Source organism: Cucurbita pepo, chromosome LG05 (genome assembly GCF_002806865.2).
Source record: "Cucurbita pepo subsp. pepo cultivar mu-cu-16 chromosome LG05, ASM280686v2, whole genome shotgun sequence".
In the NCBI taxonomy this organism is placed as follows: Eukaryota; Viridiplantae; Streptophyta; class Magnoliopsida; order Cucurbitales; family Cucurbitaceae; genus Cucurbita; species Cucurbita pepo.
In genome coordinates, this window is record NC_036642.1 from 4025310 (window position 1) to 4051469 (window position 26160).

Below are 26160 nucleotides of genomic sequence, written 5' to 3' on the forward strand. Positions count from 1 at the left end.
AAACGTCATACTTCCTAGAAATACAAAAGTAAAACACGACATAAAGGGTTGGGCTTGTCATGGGCATGCGGCCATGGACAACATGCCTTGGACGAGCATGACCGTGACACTCAGCATCCTCGCTGGCACACTACCATGTGTCTACTTTTGATATCATCTATAACAGCCCATCGTTCACAGATATTGTCTGCTTTGACCCGTTACGTATCGTCATCAACCTCACAGTTTTAAAACAAGTCTACCAAGGAAATGTTTCCACACTCTAATAAAGAATGTTTCGTTTCTCTCTCCAACCAACGTGTGATTTCGCAAAACCAAACCAATCAATTAGAATTGGTCATAGTGAGGTTTTAGCTAGCCAGGTGAGACTAGTCAAGGATACGACTCAATTTTACATCATGTATCATTATTCGTCATATTTTCCTCCGTCGTGCTGCCTCACTTATTAGGCATATGAATACCAACGTTGGTTTACAAAATCGGCTCGAACTCCATAACACAAATTCTCAAATAAACAACTTCATTTAAAATAAACATAGGAAACATAAAAGACATGGACAACATGAGCTATGAGATTTTATGTCTCATAATTAATGTTTTCTAGCTGCAATCATAAACTGAATGTAATGTTCACTAAAAATTGAAATTTGTTTAAAAGAAAAAAATAGTTCCCGGCAACAGCACAAAAAGCTCTTGATGATGCAGGCTGCTGTTTGTGAAGTAAAAAGGTGAAGAAAGATAAGCTGGAACATGAACAAATTTTTTGTTCTTAATTAGTGTTCAATGGACTGTCTTGCATTTCCATTTGATACAGGTGATATGCCTTGTTCAATGCACTGCCCACAAAACAAACAACCAAATCTTCAAAATGATATCAGATATAGTCAATGATACTCATACAACAGAGAAGAACATCCTGGCATGGTCGTTGCAATGAAGGATTGAAAACATAGATCCTATGGAATCTATTAACACAGTCCTTACATGATTACATATTATCGTTATGTTATAGGCCAAAGGATTTTTCTTCTGTGAGATCCCATGTCGGTTGGAGAGGGAAACGAAATATTCCTTATGAGGGTGTGAAAACCTCTCTCTAACAGACGCGTTTTAAGACCGTGAAGCTGACAGCGATATGTAATGGGCTAAAGCGGACAATATTTGCTGGTGGTGTGGTTGGGCGGCTACAAATGGTATTGGAGCTAGATACCGGGCGGTGTGCCAACGAGGACGCTGGCCCCCGAGGGGGTGGATTGTGAGATCCCACTTCAGTTGGAGAGGGGAATGAAACATTTCTTATAAGAATATGGAAACCTCTCTCTAACAGACGCGTTTTAAAACCATGAAGCTGATGACGATACGTAATAGGCTAAAACAGACAAATATCCATTGGAGGTGTGTTTGGGCTATTACAAATGGTATTAGAGCCAGACAGCGGGTGGTGTGCTAGCAAGGACGCTGGGTCCCTAAGGGGGGTGGATTGTGAGATCCTACATTGGTTGGAGAGGGGAATGAAACATTCCTTATAAGGGTGTGGAAACCTCTCCCTAATAGATGCGTTTTGAAATCGTGAAACTGACAGCGATATGTAACGGGCTAAGGCGGACAATATTTGCTAGCGGTGTGGTTGAGCTGTTACAAATGGTATTAGAGCTAGACACCGGGCGGTGTGCCAGCAAGGACGCTGGCCCCTGAGGGGGTGGATTGTGAGATCCCACATCGGATGGAGAGGGGAACGAAACATTTCTTATAAGGATATGGAAACTTCTCCCTGACAGACGCGTTTTAAAACCATGAAATGGATGACAATACGTAACGGGATAAAACAGACAATATTTGTTGGAGGTATGTTTGGGCTGTTACAAAATGGTATTAGAGCCAGACATCGAGTGGTGTGCTAGCGAGGACGTTGGTCCCTAAGTGGGGTGGATTGTGAGATCCCACATCGGTTGGAGAGAGAAATGAAACATTTCTTATAAGGGTGTGGAAACCTCTCCCTAACAGACACTTTTTAAAACCGTGAAGCTGACGGTTAAAGCGAACAATATTTGCTAGCAGTGCGCATGGGCTGTTACAAATGGTATAAGAGCCAGACACCGGGCAGTGTGCCAACGAGCACACTAGATCCCCAAGGGGGTGGATTATGAGATCCTACATAAGTTAAAGAGAGGAATGAAACATTCCTTATAAGGGTGTGAAAACTTCTCCCTAACAGACGTGTTTTAAAACCGTGAAGCTAACGGCGATACGTAAAGAGCTAAAACGGACAAATATCTGCTAGCAGTGTGCTTCGGCTGTTACATATTCCGACCTATCCTCATAGTTTAAGAAACGTCCAAGCACGCAGGGATAGTAAATATGTCTAATAGCTAAACTTAGTATGATGGAGAACTCGAATAGCTTTCAGGTTTATCAGAGGACAAATAAAACCTCACATTGGCTAGATAAGAGAAGAAAGCGCACGAGAGTGTACTAGAAGACGACACGAACACGAAAAAGATAAACAACTGTAGGCCGGTTTTGAAAAAAAAAAACTAAGGTTACCTGCAGAATATATCCATGCAGCCAATCGAGTGTTTGTGGAAATGTTGTTGCTGATATGTTAACAACTATCAAGCCCTGTGGCAAATAATTTAAGGAGAATATAAACAAATGATATATGCTAAACTTGATCACACACTATCAGCTCAGCCCACTAATTCCTAATAAGAATTGCATTAATCTATCCACGAACAGGAACAACAATTGTTCAGCCGAGGAACAAACCTGTGATTTGAATGAGCAAAGATATCCCTGAATGGTTTTTAAGTTAGCTATAAGCTTATCTTTATCCTGAAACAAAGAAAGTATTAGACATGGAATTAAATAATAAAGCAAATGATACAGAGCTCACATGAAAATAGGAGTCCTTTTAATGGGCCTTTTACCATGCAAAACCCCAAGCCCGCTAGTAGATATTGTTTGTTTTGGCTCGTTACGTATCGCTGTCAGCCTCACGGTTTTAAAACGCGTTTGCTAGGGAGAGGTTTCTACAGTCTTATAAGGAATGTTTTGTTCCCCTCTCCAACCAATGTGAGATCTCACAATCCATCCCCCTTGGGAGCCCAACATCCTCGTTGGCACACTACCTAGTGTCTAGCTCTTGATACCATTTGTAACAGCCCAAGCCCACCGCTAGTAGATATTGTCCGCTTTGGTTTGTAATATATCACCGTTTTATAACGCGTATTCTAACGAGAGGTTTCCACACCCTTATAAGGAATGTTTTGTTCCCCTCTCCAACCAATGTGGGATCTCACAATCCACCCTCCTTGGGGTCCCAACGTCCTCGTTGGCACACTGCTCGGTGTTTAGCTCTTATACAATTTGTAACACCTCAAGCTCACCACTAGCAGATATTGGCTCGTTATGTATCGCCGTCAGCCTCACGATTTTAAAACACGTTTGCTAGGGAGAGGTTTCCACACCCTTAAAAGCATGATTCGTTCCCCTCTCCAACTAACGTGAGATCTCACAATCCACCCTCTTGGAGGCCCAACGTCCTCATTGGCACACTGCCCAGTGTAGCTCTGATACCATTTGTAAAAACATACAATTGTTAATCAGAAAGGGCCCCCCTACAATTTTATGTTCCCGATTGGTGCGTTGAATATTTGAGGAGTTTATATACCTGGAGAGGATATTTGTCGTTAAACGTTCGAGGGGAGATCCATTCCTCTAGTAATGCCTGAACAAGACGAGAGTACTAATTACAACTAAAACTTACAAGACGTTATAAACAAGACTAAAACAAAGATCGAAAACGTGAGAAAATTCATATAACGAAAACTTATGATATAGAGAAACAACAGTCGGATAACAGGGCTTGATGTTTTTTGTTTGTCCATCGTTTTGCCAAACATCTCGAATTTCGTACTTCGATTTTTGTGGGACGCCCTTTCCATGGTGTGAAGAAGACTATATGACTTGCTATAAACAAGGTTTTTTTATGGTCTCTTTCTCTCTCAAGAAAAGTTTTAAAAAATACTTTTTGTCCCGAAAGTTTTATGTAAGTTTGCAATAATTTAGTTCCCGTACTCTAGAATTTATAACAATTTAATTCTTACCGTGAAAAGTTCACCAAATCAGCAATTCTAGAAAGAACCCATCAATCCCTTATCCAATGGGTGTCGCATGGATCCTAAAAGTGGATGGGTCATCCGTGGCGCCTATGCACCAACTCTTCGATCGTTAGCTTTAAAGCTATTTGTGCAACTCGTAAGAGAAATTGGAGCACAAGCAAAACAAGACGATGTCGCAATGTCTAGAAGATCTACTTGTAACAGCCCAAGCCCACTGCTAGATATTATCCGCTTTGGCCCATTACGTATCGCCATCAGTCTTACAGTTTTAAAACGCGTGTGCTAGGGAGAGGTTTCCACACCCTTAAAAGGAATGTTTCGTTTTCCTCTACAATCGATGTGAGATCTCACAATCCACCCCTCTTGGGGTCCCAGCATCCTCGCTGACACACTACTCGATGTCTAGCTCTGATACCATTTGTAACAGCTCAAACTCACCGCTAGCAAATATTATCCGCTTTAGCCCATTATGTATCCCCATAAGCCTCACGGTTTTAAAACGCGTCTGCTAGGGAGAGGTTTTTACACCCTTATAAGGAATGCTTCGTTCCCATCTCCAACCGATGTGGGATCTCACACCAGTAGTCCATAATAATCCTTGTTCTTGGTCAAGAGCTCTAGTATATTCAAAGGAGCGAGACTAAGCCATAGATGTATTGCTAGAGATTCATTTGATTCTTTTGAGAAAGTTGGAATACTCAAAGTAGGTAAGCATTAATTTTTTGTAGGCATTAAAAGTATTTGCTTTCTACTCTCTAGTTTTTCTTAATGAATGACCAAAGCTATGTCAAGCCCGTCCCATGCTATGTTCGAGTCTAGGCTTCTTTCGTTGTTCGTAAATAAACAAATAAACATAAACAAAACGAACCTTGTGATCAAATTCAGCCATTTTAAAGACTATGGGTATGATTATTGGCTCAGCACCAGACTTATCTTTCCTGACCGAACCAGATCGATCCGTCTCCCCTTTATTCTGAGTTTCATCTGAATAACACCATAAAATGCAAAATATTATACATGAACACTTAGGTTAGTATTCTTCAATTCTATGAGGAGGCCAAACAAAATATTGAACACAATAAGCGCAAAATTCAGAGTTCAAACCAACCTATAACTCGAGCGCTATTTCCTGCCATATCTACAGCTTCTAGAGAATCCAGCCCTTCGTTCTCTTGGTTGGTGCGCTCGGACTCTTTCGTAGGAGAACACGTACTGCAGGTGCCACTCTTCGTTTGCTTTGCACTTTCATTATCTGATGTCGTTGATAAAGGATTCGTTTCGGTATCTTTTGCTGACATATTAGCTAGTGTCTTACTTTCATCATCCATCAAATATATGCTGGGATCCAAATGTATTCCCTAAAATTTTAAGCAAAGCCATTAATTTTTTTCTGAAAGGAAACAAGACTTAGTGTTTCATTGAAATCTGAAAAGTTATGATTTGAACTAAATTCACCTCGATTATTACAGGCTTTCCATCTTTCATAGCTTTCTTCAAATCACCAGCCAAACCTATACAGAAAATATCGAGTAACAGAAGCCATCACCCGATAGCGAAAAACTCTACAATGAAGGGATGACGAACCTTTACGAACGATTCTGCATTCTCTACAGAATTCGGTAATTAACTCCTCTGAAGAGCTAAAATCTCGTGCCCATACAGGAGTTGATGTCAGTGGTGCGCTAAAATATTTAAAGGAAGAGAATAAGCGTTTCGATGAGGTTCGAGGAACACAGAAGGCGGGAATGTAGTCAAAAAATGAATGCACGTGCAGACTGCTAATATCGAAGTAATTAAATAAACGAGAGGATTTGGTTTCTTGTTACATCCCCTCCCTAGGCAGGATATTAACAATCTGACAGAAATGATGCTAAAATAAAAGAGAAGATGAATTATGGTTCTTGTTACCAGCCCCCCCCCCCCCCCNCGTTTAGACAGATTTTGCTTTTGGGTGAATTTGAGATCCTGCTTTGATTAAGTGATAGTAAAAAATGGATTACAATTATGTAGCGTTTTATTTTTAACTGGTATAACAAGTCAAGCCCACCGCTAGCAGATATTGTCCTCTTTGAGCTTTCCTTTCTGGGTTTCCCCTCAAGGTTTTAAAACACGTCTGCTAGAAAGAGGTTTTCACACCCTTGTAAAGGGTGTTTCGTTCTTCTCCCCAACCGATGTGGGATCTTACAATCCACCTCCCTTCAGGGCCCAGCATCCTTGCTGGCACACCGCCTCGTGTCCACCCCCTTTCAGGGCTCACTCTCCTCGTTGACACATTGTTCGGTGTCAGGCTCTGATACCATTTGTAACAGCCTAAGCCCACGGCTAACAGATATTGTCCTCTTTGGGCTTTTCCTTTTGGGTTTCTCCTAAAGGTTTTAAAACGCGTCTGCTAAGGAGAGGTTTTCACACTCTTATAAAGGGTGTTTCATTCTTCTCCCTAACCGATGTGGGATCTTACAGATGGAATATCAAGAAACTAATGCTCAAATGATACAAACTTCACAAGGGAGCGAAAAAACACCCAAAAAAGAAAAATGACCTAGAACACCAACAAAAAGTGACGATTTGAGAGAAAACCCTAAGCAGAAAGACTTACTCTTAAAGAAGGATAATCGATTATCGTATCTATACTAAACAGCTTTAACCCATAATATAACAATATTTGTTTTATATGAAGGATAAAAATAAATTAATGACATACTCTGTTGATGTGCGTAGTAATTCATATACCATATCTGTCTGCAGAAATAAAAGATTGTTAGCAGTAGGCAGTCATACAAAGAGTTAGCACATAACTATAGAACAGGGAGAGATTTAAATATATGTGTGTGTGTGTGTGTGTGTGTGTGTGTGTGTGTGCAGGACCTGTAAAACATTTGGCAGGTTAAGTCTCTGTGCAAGTTGGGTGGCTATGGTTGACTTCCCAACACAGGCAGTTCCACATACAAGAATCACCAATGGGACCCTTTGATGGTGAAATCTAGAAAAGATAGCATAGAGCTTAGCAACATATGTGAGTAGCATGCAATACCATGGTGGATTGCATCATATTCTATTGGAAAGACAATACGAGAGAGGTTAAATGCATTAGGTTCATTGTTCGACCTGAAGGAGAAGTTAAATGCAGAATACCTTTAAGACGAGTACGTAGAACAAAAGTCCTAGTCACTTCTTCAAGACCAAAATAAACTTGAATGTTTCTAAGACATGAAAATTTTAAGCTATGCACAAGTATTGAAAAATGAGTTCAATGCATAAAGCAATAGACAAAGGTCATAACAAGACTCAATTCATTGAAACTCTCATACTTAAGTTGTGTTTACAATGGTGCTTAAGAGGGCTATATATGCAAGGGGGCTCTCGAAAAGGAAAAGAAATCCTTAATTCCTGACATGGAGGTTTTGAAAAGTTTTATCCATGGATGACTGCTTGAGCGGAATTGCACAGAATCCATTTTGACCATGGAAGCAGGTCGCTATTAACTAGGCACCATACTAGAAAATGAATGGCCAATTGTGGCTTGATTTTCATCGCTCTAATCTATGTGAGTTGGGTGTTTTTATGATCACATCAAAAGCTATGGATTTCCAACTTTATTTAGTTATTTTGTCCCTCACGATCCAAGGTTCACGCCCACAAGTTGCACGCCCACCCCCACATCAGACTAACATTAGTAGAAGAAAGACGAAACTCTTGATAGAGTGCTTGTCATCGTATGATCTCGAGATCGATAAAACATAATATTACATTTTCATCAACATCAACTGAAAGTGAGAACCCTTTGTAAAAGTTACAGAGAATACAGAGAGACAATAAAAGGGAAGCACACATAATGCATATATTTATAAGTCTCGTGCGAAAGAAAAGAAATGTACGAACCTAGTCATCATCTTATACCGATTTATGTACTCTTCCCCATAACCACGCAACTCCATGAGCTGCATATAGTGTCCTAGAAGAAAGTTAGCTATAGCTACACATTTCAACATAATGAAAAGGGATTGTAATTCATCAGCATTGTATTTTTCAGCAACATGATCAAAGTAGTATCGGTATAGAACCAAAACGTTCAACTGAGATCATATACCTTGAAAATATTAGCTTCCAAATCAGATTGTGAGCTACAATAGTATTAAAAAAAAAGAGTCAATAGTGTTTTAAAAAAATAATTAGAGAGAGAGAGAGAGATGAAGGTAATATTCATTCTCCTTGGAACAGGAAGTGCAGAAAATGACAAAGAGGGGAGAAGATAAGAATATGTCTCACACATCTAAAAGGCTATTATCTACAAGCAGCTTCTTGAGCTCCAATGCAATTTTGATAGCAAGATGATTTGGAATCTGAAATTAGAAGAGTTAGAATTAGCATACGAATGAGAATTCAAACAAACCTGTGTTTACAAATACATCGTTTTCTAAACAGAGAATAGATTGAATATAATGTTGTAAGAGCCCAAGCCCACCGCTAGCAGATATGGTCCTCTTCTGACTTTCTTTTTCGAGATTCCTCTCAAGGTTTTAAAATGCGTCTACTAGAGAGAGGTTTCCACACTCTTATAAGAAATGTTTCGTTTCTCTCTCCAACCAATGTGGGATCTCACAATCCACCCCCTTGGGGCTAGCGTTCTCGCTAGCACACCGCCTAGTGTCTGGCTCTAATACCATTTGTAACAGCCCAAGCCCACCGCTAACAAATATTGTCCGCTTTGGCCCGTTACGTATCGTCGTCGGTCTCACGGTTTTAAAACGTGTCTACTATGGAGAAGGTCTAGCCCTACTTCAACCAGTGTCTCGCATTGTTCGGTGACTGGCTTTGATACCATTTGTAACAGCTCAAGCTCACCGCTAACAGATATTGTCATCTTTGAGCTTTCCCTTCCGGGCTTTCCCTCGAGGTTTTAATACACGTCTACTAGAGAGAGGTTTCCACACCCTTATAAGAATTGTTTCGTTCCTCTCTCCAACCAATGTTTGATCTCACAATCCATCCCCTTGGGGAGCGTTCTCGCTAGCACACCGTCTAGTGTCTAGCTCTTATACCATTTATAAGTGCTCAAGCCCACCACTAACATATATTATCCGCTTTGGTCCGTTACGTATCGTCGTCAGCCTCACGATTTTAAAACGTGTCAACTATGGAGAAGGTCTGGCCCTACTCCAACCAATGTCTCGCACCGCCCAGTGACTAGCTCTAATACCATTTGTAACAGCCAAAGCTCACTGCTAGCAGATATTACCCTCTTTGGGCTTCCCCTTCTAGGCTTCTCCTTAATGTTCTAAAACACGTTTACTAGAGAGAGGTTTCCACACCCTTATAAAGAATGTTTCGTTCCCCTCTCCAACCAATGTGGGATCTCAAAATGTAAAGCAAATACATCAATAAATCAAAAGGGTTGTTGACAAGCACGGCACCAACAAAGGCTCTTAGGCTAAAACTCTTTAAAAATTGAATGCACTTATACCTTGGTCACTGTCAACATCCTGCTGAGCAAAAACCGCGACAAGACATAATAGTGATCTGCGTTATCTCCCAACCACACCTTCACCTGCCAGAAATTATAGAACGAAGCAGAATTCCGAAGCAAATTCCAAACAAGAAATCAGAAGGGAACATCAAATCATCCAAAATTGATCCAATTCTTACATTCGCATCAATCCATTCCGGAAATAAGCAAATAATTGAATGGAAAACAAAATTTACCTTAACAAAATCGTACTTGGAGGAGCTGTTACGAGAGGGCAATCTGGCAACCGGATAAGTGTGCCAATCTTTGAGATTACCATTGGAATGAGAAGAGTTACCGGCGTCGGCGATTGTTTCGTCGCCGATGCCGGTTCCGGTGGTGTTGATCTCGGGGTTTGGCATTGATACCGAGACAGCCCTCCCCTTGTCCTTTACTTTCCTCGCTTCCTTTTCCGGCTGTGTTAGCTTTCTATTTCAGTCTCCTCTCCTCAAACCTCGGAATATTTATACCACTCTCCTCCTCAGTGCCACGTGGCAAGACGCCTACGTAAACATTTTTTTTTTTTTTTTTTAAACCGAATGGATCCAGAAATGACTAAAAATTGAATTTGATTCAAATTGACTTCACCAAAATTTAAAATATAAATAAATAAATAAATAAACACTATTTATTAAGAATTTAACCCGACAATAATTTGTACGTTTTTATTATTAAATTTATAACAAATAAACAATTATATACTAATATTTGAAGATTAAATTTTTACACTTTTAATAGTTGGAAGACGAATTACTATAACCTGAAGTTTAAAAATTAATCGTTATTTCAGTGAAGTATAGGGATAAAAGCGTCTTTTACCCTTTTTTTTTTTTTTTTAAAATCCTAAAACAATTCTTTTCTAGAAAAAAAATAAATGAATTAAATAGAAACCAAACAAACAAATTTGAATAGAGACGGTTAATCCTTAATTTCAAGAACACACTTAAATTTTCAAAAATATTATTTAAAATTTAAAAAAATTAATTTTTTTCTTTGAAAATAATCTATAAAATATCGATATTTTTTTTTTGTTTATATTATTGACGATATAAATTTTTAAAACTTTTTAATGAAAGTAAATAATGTTAATCTGGAAAACGAACATTAAGAAAATTTTCTAAAATTTTTGAAGCACGGTTCAAAGTTTAATGATATTTTTGAAATAAAGTAGTGATGTTTTCTATTCAAAACTAATCGTATTGATATGGAAATTACTATAAGGGGAGTAAAATTCGGATTATCTCGTTGATAGAATATTTCGGGGTAAGAATATTTGTTTGAGTTACGAATCACTCCACAAGCAAAATCGTTGAATGATTATTCTTGATCAAATATTTTAAGGCAAGAACACTTATTTGAGATTCGAATCACTCCAAGCAAGATTAATTATGTCGAGCTTAAATGATTCTACATGCAACCTAAACTACATATAATTACAAATAAACTTCGTCATTGGCCAAAGGAGGACACAAATGCTCCTTTTACCATATTTTCCAAATTTACTTAATACAACATACATGACTTTACCTGACCTCAAAATGAAACTATCAAAGATATTCGAAGAGTTGTAACATTCATACTTTGTGACCATAATTAACCTAAAGTAAATAAAAAGTTTTAAAATATATTAATCGAATACAATAACTTTAAATTACTCTAAATATAATCCAATCAAAATTTATAACAGTAAAACTCCATTGAAATATGTTGTATGATTGATGTCTGGTTCATATCACGTATTTTTTAAAATTTTAAATAAGATAAAATACAAAATTTATAGATATTTTTATTAATTTAATTAAATAATAATTTAGTAAATTGAGAAAAAGAAAAACATGTGCCCCTGCCCCTGGTTAGTTACGCTCCTGGTTTCCCATTAGTATTACAGCCTAAATAATAATAATTATTATATTAAAAAAACAGATATTTTACTTTAAAAGTATAAATAAATTAATGATGAATTTTATAAAATAATATTTAGGAGAGAGAAGTGCCCATTGTTTCCATACCAACCACAGAAAAAAAAAAAAAACCCAAAAATTTTGTTTGACCCACCGACAAAGACAACTGTACTATAGCATTTTGATAGCAGCAGACTTACGATTGTGCGACACTCATTTCTTAGCAACAAATGAGTTAAATCCATTCGTTCTTGCGTCGACTACGACCAAACGACGTATGCTCGAGCCTTTAGCCTTGATTCAAGAAGAAAGTTTTAGAAAACGGGAGCCGAGAATTTTGAAACCAAGATTTGAGAAATTGAAATATAAAAAAAGAAAAAGAAAAAGAAAAAAAAATATAGATTAATATACATTTTTTTATTTTTTTAAAAATGATATAAGTTATTTGTTAATTTACATATTTTTAATAAAATTGGTATATTTTTTAAAAAATATATCCAGCCAATAACATTTTACTAATAACTTATTTGAATTTTCAAAAAATCTAAGCCTTCCGTATTTTCACCGACAACATCTTTGCTTTGCTATTTTTTAAAAAATTAATCTAAAAATATTTAATTTTTTTTTCCTTTTTTAAAATAAAAAGTGGGGAGTGAACACGTGCTCCTTGCTGGACCCTCTATATCATCTCCCCCGAATTCCCCGACGTCCATCGCCCAAGGAGCGTACCCGCGAAGTTCTCTCCCTCGCAGACGATTTAGAGCGCTCTCTCTACATTTCTTGAACCAAGATCTTCTTCTCAAATCTACAAATACCAGAAACAAACCTGATTCAAAATTGACTGTTTTCTTCTTCCTCTTCCAAGATCTACATTTGCCTGTTTCTTGGTACACTTCTATCCTTTCTTTTTCTCTTTGATTTCCGCAATTCAATCAGATCTGATGCATTTTCTTTGTGTTTCTTACTTGTATTAGATTTTTTTCGTGTTCGTCTTCTTGAATCACTTGTTACGATTTGGATCTTACGAGGCTGTGATATATCTTTGCTTTTGTTTCTTTATTGATTATTATTTATAAGACTTTGGAAATGTGTCGGTCGTTTTGTGTTCTTTCTAATTTGAAATCTTTAACATTGTGGGATTATTTTTCATTTCCCTATTGGATCTCTCTGTTTCTTTTGTTTTGCACCCTTGAAGATAACCGTTTCTCTGGCGGTGGTTTGTTTTTTTTCGTGTTGGAAATGTATATGATCTATGGTATTTGAGGTCTTCTTATAAATTATCAAACCACCATCCGGAAAGTGTTGTGTTAGAATCCTGCAACGTTGTTGATTTAGAAATGATTTTGTGAATTGGAAATTTGGGTCTAGTGATGGTGATTTGATACTTTATGGAATTTTAATGTTTGTGGCCTTCAATGGATTCTGTGTTTAAGGACATCGTTTTACGTTTATTGTTGATTCTCTATAGCATTTTATTATTTGGTAGCTAAAATTTGGTTGAATTACTGCAATTTTAGCATTGGAGATTGTTGAATCTGAAGATTTAGTGCCAAAACCATCTGCTTCCAATGGGTTCTTGTAACGGAGAGACTCATTCTGCTGTTGAAGGGTTGGAGCAACCATTTAGGATCTTTGTGGGCTATGATGTTAGTGAAGATCTTGCTTATGAGGTCTGTCGCCATTCCATCTTGAAACGATCTTCAATCCCTGTTGAGATCATTCCAATCAAGCAGGCAGATCTGAGAAAGAATGGTGCGTATTGGCGTGAGAGAGGACAATTGGAAAGCACAGAGTTCTCGTTTTCCCGGTTTTTAACTCCGTATTTGGCAAATTACAAAGGATGGGCAATGTTTGTGGACTGTGATTTTCTGTATCTAGCTGATATTAAGGAACTGAGGGACTTGATTGACAATAAATATGCAATTATGTGTGTCCACCATGATTACGCACCAAAAGAAACTACAAAAATGGATGGTGCAGTTCAAACTGTGTACCCAAGGAAGAACTGGTCTTCAATGGTTTTGTACAACTGTGGCCATCCAAAGAACAAGGTCTTGACACCTGAGGCTGTCAACACCCAAACTGGTGCTTTTCTTCATAGGTTTCAATGGCTCGAGGATGATGAAATTGGGTCAATCCCTTTTGTTTGGAACTTTCTCGAGGGCCATAACAAGAGTGTGGAGGGTGATTTGAGCACTCTCCCTAAAGCAATCCATTACACTCGCGGTGGGCCGTGGTTCGAAGCTTGGAAGAATTGTGAATTTGCAGATCTCTGGCTGAAAGAAATGGAGGAGTATCAGAAGGAGGCTAAGAAGAAATCTGAAGAATAGATGAGATAATAAGCAGCACCGCATGAAAGTAAGTTCTGCTTGATGTTTAGTGGTGGCATTTGAAATTCTTTGAACTTTTGGCTTAATATTCTTTAGATTAGATTTTATGTTGGAATGTCTGATTGTGTATGGAGTTCTTATACAATATTCTATATAATTACGTCTGATACTTATGCCTAACTCAGGTGATCAGACATTAGTAGTGTATTTTCTTAAGCATTCCCCAAGTTATAGGCTGGAATCTCCTTCCCCATTTATTATATAGTATTTATTATGTAAAATTGTATAAGAAACAAACTATGTGATGAATGTAAAATTTTAGCTTGCAATTCCAATACCCAAAATTTATTATTTGAGAACCCATTTTGTTTATTTGTTTGAGACTTTCATTCCTGTCCTATATCCATATCCACCTAGTAGATATTGTCTTCTTTGGGCGGCTTCCCCTCAAGACTTTAGAAGTCGTCTATGAGGGGATCTACCTAACAGATATTATCGTTTTTGAGCTTCCCCTCAAGACTTTAAAAGTCGTCTACGAGTGGATCCACCTAGCAGATATTGTTTTCTTTGGGTTTCCCTTCAAGACTTTAAAAGTCGTCTACGAGGGGATCCACCTTGCAGATATTGTCTTCTTTGGGCTTTCCCTCGAGACTTTAAAAGTCGTCTACTAGGAGAAGGTATTGTCCTTTTTTTGGCTTCTCCTCAAGACTTTAAAATGCGTCCGAAGGTTTCCACACTCTTATAAAGGGTGATTTGTTCTCCTTCCCAACCAATGTGGAACATCACACTTTTTGCTCAATTCCACAATTTTGTAAGTACAATGGTTTTGATTTTGAATTATATTCCTCGAAATAACTTTGTCAGACTACATGTCAGTCATCGTGGAGTTGTTCAGTCGAACAATGATTATTTTGTCACATGGTGTATGAATAAGTAAAATGACATAACTCGATTGAGTTTAGAAGCTGATGCAGCTACTTAAATTTTTCGATTCTAATCATTAACGTTGATTAAGCTTAAAATTTCTTCGTGCAGTTACCTACTTCGATTAAGGAAGGTCGACAAAGATGAGGGAAGCCAAATTATCTTTTGTAAAAACAAACATAGGGTTGCACGCAAGGCATCATTCTCAACTTGTTAAAAGAGTTTCACTTTTTCTACTCTGGGCAATCCTCCATTTAATACTTTTTTTCTTTTTACATAAAAAAAATAATGAAATAACATATTAAAGTATTACAGATGAATTTGAAAAGGAAAAGCCTAATTTAGATTAAATATTATAAAAAAAAAACAGATAATAAAATAATTGCAAGTAGAGAAATCAATTTACCATCTGTGATTATCACTAATCAGTATATAGACATACAAGTGATTTAGTAGGACAATTTTATTAATTGTGATTTTAAAAAATAATTAAGCTTTTAATGATAAAAAGCAGTTAATTAATATTTATGTTAGTCATTCCATTAAATGAAATATTTGTTTAAAAATGTAAATATTTTTAAAAGAAAAAAAGCTATTAGATTGTATTATTTTTGACGAAAGAGAAAAAAGAAAAAAGAAAAAAGAAAAAAGAGAGAAAATCCCGAAAGAAGGACCGGAAAATTCCCAGAGAAGGGTTGGGGGGAACCGCTGAATGGCTGACGTGGAGCTTTAAATAAATAATATATATATATATATATATATATTAAATTTAAATAATATAATTCCTCCTTTTATTTATTTATTTAGTTATTTCTATCTGTAATAAATATTGGAATTTACGAACCACTTTTAGTTTCTCCTTCTCTCTTCGCTGTCTCTCTCTCCGGGTTTCTGGTTTCACGCTTTACCAGAAATGGACTTCGTAGAAGATAGAGGTTCTGAATCAGAAATCTGAAGCATCGATTGATTAAATGAGTCAGGTTTTTCTCTCTCTTTGTTTGTTCTTCGAATTATTTTTTCTGATTTTTGCCGTTGCTGCCTGTTCTTTTCTTTTTTCCGCTCTTCGATCGTGTGAGCTAATGTATTGCTGTGGTATTTTTGTCTACAAAATGTGTCGCGTTTTGATTTTTATTACACTGGAACCTATTTCTTTCGTTTCTGGAGATTTCATTTGCCTTATGGAGTTTCTGGTGACTGTTTCGGTTTTATACGATTGAAGTTTTCGATGTTTTTGTGGAACAGCTTGATTCTAGCTTTTATCTTAAAATACTGAGCTGTTCCAATATTTAGATGTATCTGACGGTAACGCGATGTACTATTGCTTATGTGAATTGTGACTGATAACGCTGAAATTCTACAAAAACAGACGTGTTAAAATTTATCATGAATTTAGATTCTAGTTAGACATCTGATCGAATGGCACGTTTGGTGGTGCTGATGTAAATGAATACCAATTAATCTTGCGCAATATAAACTCCAACTGTTGTTATATGCGGGAAATAACATCGTAGATGAAGAATAGACGAGTGTTTTAAAAGGTGTAGGCATCGAATGCCATCTTCGTAAAGAGTTTGCTACATCATACCCTGAAAATATCATGTATGACATACTAGAAAACATCTCATGCTTCATTGTGGAAATTCAATCATACTATCTTCATGAACTACTTTGTGTGCGTGCTGACCAATATTTCTAGATAGAATGACTGAGAATTTTGATTGGACGAGCTAATGATGTTGCATAGCTGTAGTTGTTCAAGTGTTACTGTATTATCTGTGGCAAGGAGAAGATAGTGATGTTATGCACTTGTGCTATAGTATTATCTGTGCCAAGGTGATCAATCTTTTACTGAATACTTTAATATTCTCTCGTCATTTGCAACAGTTGCATTAGTCTATACATGGAAGCATGTTGACGATACAACTCAATACATGAAAATTCTTGAGAAAAAATAGGACATTCAAATTCCTTCTTGGTCTTAACAACAATCTTGATGAAGTTTGAGGACGAATCATGGGAACCAAGCCGTTGCCAACTCTCCGTGAAGCCTTCTCAAGTAAGGCGAACAGAAAGTAGGAAAGTGTAACGATGAGAAAATTTGAACCAATCTCTACACTTTTGGAAGCTTATGCACTTGCTCCCTGTAGTTTTAACCCATAGTACAAGGTGACAATAAGCAGAAACAAAAGAAGACCTTTGTGTGAAAATTCCAAAAAGGTGATTAATATAAAAGACACATGCTCAAAGATCCATGGGAAGCCTGATGATTGGAAACCTAAGCATAGCAATGATCATGATGGTAGGGCCTATATGGCTAATGTAGCTTGTGATAATTCTGTTAATTCAGAGTCAACACCATTTAGGAAAGAACAAATAGATGCACTACAAATGGATGACTGGTTGCACAGAAAGTTATGCCTACTTCCTTGATAGCTAGTAAAGAAGGGATACAACCTTGGATTTTAGGCTCCGGAGCATCAGGTTATATGACAGAGAATGCATCTCTGTTTCAAAACTATCAAGCTAACAACTCCAAACTCCTTTTTGAAAATTGTAGATGTGTAATACTCTGAAGTGGTTGGAATAAGTTCAATTAGAGGTACTCAAAATTTATATTTTAACTTTGTATCACATGTGCCAGACTTAGGTTGTAATTAACTTTCAATAAATAAATTAACGGGTGATTTTAAATGTGTAACTAGTTAGGAGAAAAGTTGTGCAATATGAGATTGAAGCTCTTAAGAAAAATGACACGTGGATAGTGGTAGGTCTACCTAGTGGAAAATGAATTGTTGGGTGTAAGTGGATCTTTACAGTCAAGCATAAGACTGATGGAAAGGTTGAGAGATCGAAGGACAGACTAATTGCTAGAGGATTTACTCAGTCTTATGGGATTGACTTCCAATATCAAATTAATTAGATGTTCCTGATTTTTTTTATTCATATTTTGATGTTTAATGTTGTTTATAATTACTTAGGTTTGTGTGTATTTCTCCAGACTACAAGCAACACCAGTTTATTAAATCCCAACCCCTATAGATTAAAAAATGAACTCTCTTCAAGGATAGTTACAAATTCCAGTAATATTTGTAGGTTTGCATATATTGCTTATGTATATAGATATAAATATTAAAAATGAAGAGTTGTTAGTTCATTTTATCTAGTATTGAAATTTCTTCAATATTATCAAACACTTTTTTTTTGTAACAAGTTTCTTTGACTTTGGTGACATTTCTCTAGATTTAAGTTGGAGATAAGACAATGAATGGGCTTCTCTTTCGAACCTTATCATTAACATTTGGCAAGACAATTTTTCAATTTCACTATTGATAACATTTCCCCAGATTTATGTCTCCATCTACTTTTCCATCAACACTTTGCAAAGTGAATCTTCTACAATTCCATCAATATCAATATTCTACTCTTTGGTTACAATTAGAAGCTCATTACTGTCTGCTGCATTATCAGTGATATTAGGCAGGACAATTTTCCAATTTCACTCTTGATAACATTTCTCTAGATTTAAGTCGCGACCTACTTTTCCAACAACATTTTTGCAAAGTGAATCTTCTACATTTCCACCAATATCAATATTCTACTCTTTGTTACAATTAGATGCTCATTGCTGTCTTCTGTTACCTGTTTTTGCACTCATAAAATATTTTTCTTCGTGTCACCAATGTTCATAGAATTTGAAACCATGGGTTTTCACTTTGAAAGCAACAAAATTCATACTATTTTTTTATGCATTTTACATGATCAACCTTGATGGCAATCAAATTATTTTTTAATCTTTTTCTGATATATATCTCATTATAGAGCTTGAATCATCTGGGAACATCTTCCACGCTTCTAGATCCTAAAATGACTCCAAGAACAAGTCGAGGTCCTAGAGCTCAGAAGTCTAGAATTTCTTCCAACGAAGGCCCAAATTGGGTTCTGATTGCTGGGGGTGCATTATTGAGCACCCTATCAGTTCGCCTAGGTTACAAGCTGAAACAAGTGTTTGACACAAGGCAGCTGAAGGATAGTGGCAGTTCTTTAACAGGTCTTGTTATTTATGAATGATTGAAGAAAAATGCCTGGTTGAAGCTTATTAACTCTGAGTTATTTACTGCTCAGGAAATGTGAAATCTTCTGACAGAAGAAAGGCTGCTGGGTGTCGTTGCTCGAATGTATATTCATTTACACGAGGTGATGAATGTTGTTTCAACTGTATGCCAGGTTGGTTTTTGTAATCTTTCATTTAGAAGGGAAAAAAGATAGATAACTTTGTAAAGACGGTGTTCAGTTAGCTGCTGAGCTAATGAGATTTTTGTGTGTTTGCATTTTTGTGTTTTACCATCTCATGTAGTATGGCTTCTACTAATCTGTTTCTTGGATCTTCTGCTGTCAACATGATGTGCATGTTTCTATTTTTTTGTCAATTTGAAGACTCGCACTTGGAATATTTTGATTTCTCTAGGTCCCAACAATAGACATCTTCAACAGTATCAAAAGATCTTGTTTCTTGTTTTTTTTTCTTTTTAAAAAAGAATATCAAAATTTTGGTTTTTTGTCTCTTTAGGAGCTTTTCTTCTTTTATGAAAATAGAGATTGAGGCTGACCTATTCCATGGGAGTTTAATAGGTTTAGTGCAGAAAATAGTTGTTTTGTATTAGACAGGGCCTATCTGGTATGTGATTTGGATTTTGTTTTTATTTGCTTATTTATTTCCCTTTTTTTAGATTGGCAAAATAAATAAATTTAAGAAATAGCTGTTTGGTGGGCACAATTTTTGAAAACTCTATCTGGATTTGATAACTTAGAAGGGCTTTATTTTCAAAACAGGTTTGAGGTGTTTTCAAAATTTGAAAGCTGAATACCTCGAAACCATCTTTTTTTAGAGTGGGGGTTTCCTTCTAGCCATAGCATGCAGGAGAGAGGAGGGTTCTTCTCCATGAGTCATCTGGAAGGGGTTTCCCTCTTGCCATATCATATCTCGAGATTGGGGGGAAGGTTGTTGTGGACTGTGCTATGATGCTAACCTTTGTCATGGCCTTGCATCGTTTTGGAAATCATGCTGCAGCAATGGCTACATCAGGATCCCACTGGACCTTCATGGAGGTTGTTTCCGTGCTGGCATGGTGACCAGGCCCTGTTTGGATTTCTTTGTTCTTTCCATGTTCGCTGCACTTAGTGTTGGCATTTCATCTTGCATAGTCTGTCTTTGGGATTGTGGGGCTAAATTTTTCCCCTTTCAATTGTCCCCGTAATTTCCCCTTTTAATTCCACACCAACTACTTTTAAATAAATAGGAAGTTTGGGCTCCATCCTTATGAGTTGCCCTCAAACGAGAAATGAGGTTTCAAAAGGCACTCTCATAAATTGTTGGAAAGATATCACAATGCTTTATTGTTTTTATCTAACTATTGCCTTAATGAGTGAGATTCAATAGATGAAGATTCTCATTTTGGCTGATTCAACTTGTGACCTTTAAGTTGGTAGTTGAATAATTTATGCAGCTTTTGGCTCTATCTTACTATTGTTTGTGTTCGAATGACGGCGTTGTGTTGGATATGCAGGGACGCAGTGTACAACGGATGTAAAGTGCCCACCTACTGACCAAATGGTGGTTGATTCTGAAAGCGCTCTTCCTTTGGTTATGGTTCCTGCTTCTGAATTCAACAAGGAGAACGGTGTAATTTGGGCATCATCTCCTGACCCGCTCGAGTTGCCTGCAAAGCAATTCCACCACTCAAACTGCTCAGATTCACCTTGTGTTTCAGAGTCTGGTTCTGATATCTTCAGCAAGCGTGAAGTGATTCATAAGTTGAGGCACCAGTTGAAAAGGAGGGATGATATGATACTGGAAATGCAAGATCAAATTGTTCACTTGCAAAATTCTCTCAACGCTCAGGTAGCCCATTCCTCCCATTTACAGTCACAGCTTGATGCTTCAAACCAAGACTTGTTTGATTCAGAAAGAGAGATTCAAAGGCTTAGAAAAGTAATTGCAGATCACTGTTTAGGGCAAGCAAGCCCCAAAGATAAGTCACCTTCCGCGGTAAGAAGTTGGCCAAATGAGACGAGAAACGGTCACGTAAATGGCTATATGGATGTCAATTGCAATTTTGAGCTAACTGAGAAAGTAAGAGATGGGGAGAAGATTGAGATGTTGAAAAAGGAGGTGGGGGACTTGAAGGAGTTGATAGAAGGAAAAGAATATTTATTACAAAGCTACAAGGAGCAGAAAACAGAACTGTCTTTGAAGATCAAGGAATTGCAACAGAGATTAGACTCTCAACTCCCCAATATTTTGTAGGATAATTCTAGATTTTGTGCATTCTTTGCATGTCCCATTTTCAAAGTATGATCTCAATTCTTATTGAGCACCATCTTCTCTCTCCTCTCATTTTCAGTTTCGGTTTCAGTTTTTGGTTGGTTAGTTAGTATAGGGTTTTAGATGTTTGGTGCATTGTGTTCTTCATTGGGGTGCAATTTTAAGTAAGCCATGAGTGATATATTTGGGGTTGAAAAGACAAAGCTCTAGATGTAGTTGGCCACTTGCTCTTTGAGGAATGTTTGTTTTATTGATTGGTTTTCTCATTTTCAAAAATCCTCCCAAGTTTGTTCTGGGAATGGGAGGTTTGGTTGTTTGCTAAATTTGTTAGCTGAAATATTAAGATTCATGTATGTGATTCCTTACGATTAGAAAGATCTTGGATCTTTCGTCCAAGACTCTACACGATGGTATGATATTGTCCACTTTAAGCATAAGCCCTCGTGGCTTTGCTTTGGGCTTTTCCAAAAGGCCTCATACTAATGGAGATAGTATTCCTCACTTATAAATTCATGATCTTCCACAAATTAACCAATGTGGCACTCACTCTCAATAATCCTCAACGTTCATATATAAGCACTATTGATTCTCCACAATGGTATGATATTGTCCACTTTGAGCATAAGCTCTCGTAGCTTTGGGCTTTCCCAAGAGGCCTCATACCAATCCCAAGAGGCCTCATACCAATCCCAAGAGGCCTCATACCAATGGAGATAGTATTCTTCACTTATGAGCATAAGCTCTCGTAGCTTTGGGCTTTCCCAAAAGGCCTCATACCAATGGAGATAGGGCCTCATACCAATGGAGATAGCCTCATACCAATGGAGATAGCCTCATACCAATGGAGATAGTATTCTTCACTTATAAACATGATCTTCCACTACATTAACGGCACTCAGTCTCAATAATCCTCAACCGTTCATATATAAACACTTCTAGAAGAAAATCTCTTTTTGGATAAATTTTGATTGTAAATTTTTTTAAAAATATTAATTGAAAACCCTCTTCAACTATTTTTACCAATAATTTTTTTTATTGTTATTTCAAAATTATTTTTATTCATTCATAAGCACTTTTAGAAAAGCATGTCAATATATATATATATATATATATATATATATATATATATATAGACTTGGAATTAATATCATACAATGTGTAAATATTTTAATTTAACAAAAATAAATTGAATTTATAACTTGAGTACTGTATTTATTTATTTATTTTTAAAGAAAAGTAATCGTTTTTATCATAATTCTACATTTTAAATTTTAAAATTCAAAATCTGAATACAATAAATCTTTAAAAAAAAAAAAAACTCATAATTTCTACTGAAAAGCAAGTTTCAAAAATATGTTTACCAAAAGCATATTCTCGTCAATTTCTTGCTCCTTTCCAAATCTTTTTTCTATCACATCATATACTACTTTTTAAGTACAGCATGTTCCTTTTCCGAAATTGTAATACTTCTATCACCAATATAGAGAAGTACAAGTAATACATGTATTTCCTACACAAAGATCCAACGTACCCATCATCCTCGACTGGTAATTCGGCTTTCGTCTCATATGCAAGCACGTCCTCGACTGTTCGTCAAATACACGAGCACATCTCATTTAAAGCGAACCTCGATGATTGGAGAAAACAGCTCTACTTCACTTAAACTCCATTGTTAAGCTGTTCCACCAAGATTTCATCTCGTGTTCAGGTCAAATTCCCCGACTTCGCGCCAACTATCATGCATGCCTGTATCGCCTTTCTCAGCCTCCTCGTCATTTAATAGATCCTCTGATGCTTCTTTATCATCTCCCTGTGTGTTGTTGTTTCCCCATCCATTGACCATTTCATTTGGATGAACTTGCTCCTGCTCCCCAACACCATGGCCAACTCGAACATCGCTGCTTTGGGACCCAACATGCGCACCTGTTCTCATGGGACCACGAACCATCATTTCGTTAGCCTGTGGTTCAGCCCTCGTTAGGTCAGTCGTCTGCATCATTGCTGCCATCCGCATTTTGGCATCATGAGCCTCTCTTCCAGCCTTCCCTCTCAATTCAATCTCAGCTTTTAGTTCCAAGAGGTTCCGTTTCTCCTCTTGCATAAGGGCTTGTTCAAACATCAATCTCTCTTCTGAACGGAACTCCCCTAGTGTCCTTTTGCGAGTTATGATGTTAAAGGCCAACACCTGCTTCTCAAAAGTGGCAATGAATTCAGAAATTTTGGCTGAGATGTTATGGTCCCACTGCTGAGAGCGTGACAGCATTTGGCCAGTTGGATCAGAGTCGAGGATTCTATCATCTTCTTCGGCCTCATAGTCGGCCACCACATGATATGGCAGCAGCCTGTACAAATTTTTTGCATAATGCATCAATGAATCATCAAATTGTGATAAGAACATGGAGGAACAGATGCTATAAAGCATGCCACTCCCAACACTTCAAGTCAGTGCTCTTTCACACTCATACAAACAACCAAGTAATAGAAGGAATAGGCAAAGACCATATGTAACTACTTTAAATTTTAAACGGATCGATCTCGCCTATGTATCATTAATAACGATCAATGAACTTCTAGAATTTAGGTAGTATGGGGATTGTAACCATCAATGTATCCTTGACTCTACAAAAGAGAGATACGAAACTACTACATTGGTAAAATGAAACATACAAAATGACTAACAAAGCCACGAGAGGGGACGGCACTAAAAGAAAATCCAATAGGGTACAACAAATAAGGAAATGCTATAATTTGGAACAAAGAGAATCTTGGGAGAAAACCCAGTAGAAGAAACACTATTAAACCAAACTCCCTCAAGGATCTTCCTAAATTTTGAAAGACCTTCCATTTTCTCCGCCCAGATAGTCCAAAGGGTTAACGTGGATTCTTCAGTTTTCCCTCACTTTTTGCAGCATCAATCCTGAAAAAAAGGAGTATTTTCATCCCCCTCCACAAGCATTTGAACTTGCACTTTCCAAAGCATCAAGGACATCCATTAAAGGAGATCTATAATCCTATAGAAGGGCTTCATGATACAAGTAACATGGTCAGTAAGGATTTTCCAAACGACCGCCGCAGGACAATGAAATCACCAACCGGTATCCATGTCTCCTCACTAAAGCCCACTGAACTTTCAAATTCAACTCCTAAGTCTTTAGTGTCTTGGGGAACAGCCACAGGCACATAAAAAATGAAAAATGATGATGATAATAATAATTAAATATAAATGCATAAAACAAGAAGTCTCAGATTAAGCGAGAGAGAGAGAGAGAGCACCTCCATCAAGGATCATGGATCATGGATAATTCCCCCATTATAATAATATCACCGGAGAACCCAAGGAAATTAAAAGATGGCCAGCCAATCTTGTGGAAGCCCCAAATGAAGTTAGTAAGAAGATACCCAAATTACTCAACTTTATTGCTTGAAAAATTAACCAAACAGAGAGCCCGAACTATACGTGTTCCCCCACCCCCCCTCCAAGGATCTGTGAGTGCTAGCCTGCAAACTCCTAATGTCCCAGCTAAGGATTCTCATTCGAAAACATAAACACCTTGAGAAGAAACCACATTAACCTTGTCGATGTTAACGGAAGTGCGGAGGTTGTGAACTTTCCTCAATACAGAATTTTTGCTTTTGCCTCCTGATTTTTCTTAGAGAAATCCGTAGAAAGGGAGGCCATACGCAGTATGAAAATACTATATTGAGGCCCAAAGTAGATTAAGAAATCAAGGGAGGAAATAGTTCCAGTCTATTAGAATTTCTATAAGAATAGAATTTGGGTAAAAATTCATTGTAACCTTGCCTACAATCTCCCTGGAACACCATGATTCACAGGATGGTCAGGAGGAGGTGTGGTTTCTCATTAGGCTTAATGCCTCTACTTGGGCCTCGGTTTCCAAGGAATATTGTAATTCTCTGTTAGGTTTGTTGTTTGGAACTGGAAGCCTTTTTTGCATAGCTAACGTTCGACTTCCATTGGTGGGCTTTTTCTGCGTGCCCTTTTCGTGTCGAGAAACAAAAGTTAGTCAGTCACCAATCCAAGCAATAATTAGAATTTGCATAACACAATTCATAATTGAAAGAATAGAATCTAGATCTACTGCACCAGATGCATCATACTCAAGGGGAGCCAAATTTTTATGCAGTGTGCTTAGTAATCTCAACACAAATACTACTAGTTTCCTTTTCTATAGGTGTCTTCTTAATCCATTAAGCTCCTTAAGCACACGCCATAATCCATGGTCCTAAACTAATGATCGGAACAGAATTTAAAAGAATGATAAATGCAAGAAATTACCCAGTGAAAATTTGTTATTCCAAATAAAAGCAAAATCCTCGCTAGCAATAGTCTTTAAAACATAATTATATATGATTTAGGAACTTCACACACACAAAAAACTGCACTAAAAACACGCATTTGAAAATGACGAACCTCTCGCAAGCATCTTCAAGGGAACCAAAAGGGCGCTTAATGTCAGGATGGCACACACGCCAAGCGTCCTGATAAGCCATCTGGAGTTCCGCCTGGTTTCCGGTTCGCATTGCCCTCTGTTGCAGCTGGTGTTGTTGCTGTTGCTGCTGTTGCTGCTGTTTCTGCTGCTGCAATTGTTGTGACGGTGGTTGAGTGGGACTAGGGTTAGACTGCAAATTAGGAACAGACGCGGTTGGATTAGGGTTAAGGTTTTGATGGAGATTAATGGATCCAGGGCGGAGATGAAGACCCGGTGGGCGCAAATGGGCGTCGATATTGGAAGGAAAGCGAGAGATAGCAGCAGCCTGTTGCTGAGCCTGCTGCTGTTTCTGCAATTGTTGAAGAAGAAGAAATTGCTGGTGCTGCTGTTGGTGCTGCTGTTGCTGTTGCTGTTGCTGTTTGTGCTGTTGCAGTAGCAGCTGTTGTTGGTGTTGAGCAGCCATTGCCGTCGCCTTGGCTTCGTCCATTTCGCTCGCTTCTCGGAGGACTCTTCTGAATGAGAGGGGAAATGGCATCTACGGCCGACGCCGTTCCCACAGACGAAGGAAGATTCGAATTGCCATCGTGGGATTGGCCGTACCCGAGCGC

General features: G+C 37.5%; 4 protein-coding genes across 6 annotated transcripts; 2 read left to right on the forward strand and 2 right to left on the reverse strand.

Annotated features, from left to right (window-relative positions):
* Nucleotides 1-503: 503 nt before the first annotated feature.
* LOC111795345 lies at nt 504-10044 on the reverse strand. Its single transcript, XM_023677701.1, has 15 exons — nt 9822-10044; nt 9583-9666; nt 8388-8461; nt 8209-8242; nt 8001-8059; nt 6987-7101; nt 6823-6860; nt 5706-5803; nt 5577-5632; nt 5230-5479; nt 4990-5105; nt 3671-3727; nt 2767-2832; nt 2545-2619; nt 504-836 (listed from the first exon to the last, which is right to left on the reverse strand). Exons 1-15 carry the CDS (start codon nt 9984-9986, stop codon nt 774-776), a joined length of 1350 nt encoding a protein of 449 aa, XP_023533469.1. The 5' UTR covers nt 9987-10044; the 3' UTR covers nt 504-773.
* A 2153-nt stretch (nt 10045-12197) lies between these two features.
* LOC111795346 (protein CDI-like) lies at nt 12198-14208 on the forward strand. Its single transcript, XM_023677702.1, has 2 exons — nt 12198-12412; nt 13043-14208. Exon 2 carries the CDS (start codon nt 13094-13096, stop codon nt 13853-13855), a length of 762 nt encoding a protein of 253 aa, XP_023533470.1. The 5' UTR covers nt 12198-12412; nt 13043-13093; the 3' UTR covers nt 13856-14208.
* A 1398-nt stretch (nt 14209-15606) lies between these two features.
* Nucleotides 15607-21422, forward strand: LOC111795347. 3 transcript variants are annotated; one of them, XM_023677705.1, is made up of 4 exons: nt 15607-15759; nt 18599-18827; nt 18902-19003; nt 20344-21418. In XM_023677705.1, the coding sequence occupies exons 1-4, from the start codon at nt 15751-15753 to the stop codon at nt 21081-21083; spliced, it is 1080 nt and encodes a 359-aa protein (XP_023533473.1). In that variant the 5' UTR covers nt 15607-15750; the 3' UTR covers nt 21084-21418. The 3 variants fall into 3 exon arrangements, with proteins under 3 accessions (XP_023533473.1, XP_023533472.1, XP_023533471.1); XM_023677704.1 differs by lacking the exon at nt 15607-15759 and adding an exon at nt 15770-16612; XM_023677703.1 differs by lacking the exon at nt 15607-15759 and adding an exon at nt 16620-16835 and having other exon boundaries at nt 20344-21422.
* A 1035-nt stretch (nt 21423-22457) lies between these two features.
* On the reverse strand, nt 22458-26143 carry LOC111795348 (SWI/SNF chromatin-remodeling complex subunit SNF5-like). Its single transcript, XM_023677706.1, has 2 exons — nt 25534-26143; nt 22458-23443 (listed from the first exon to the last, which is right to left on the reverse strand). Exons 1-2 carry the CDS (start codon nt 26085-26087, stop codon nt 22795-22797), a joined length of 1203 nt encoding a protein of 400 aa, XP_023533474.1. The 5' UTR covers nt 26088-26143; the 3' UTR covers nt 22458-22794.
* Between the last annotated feature and the right edge of the window lie 17 nt (nt 26144-26160).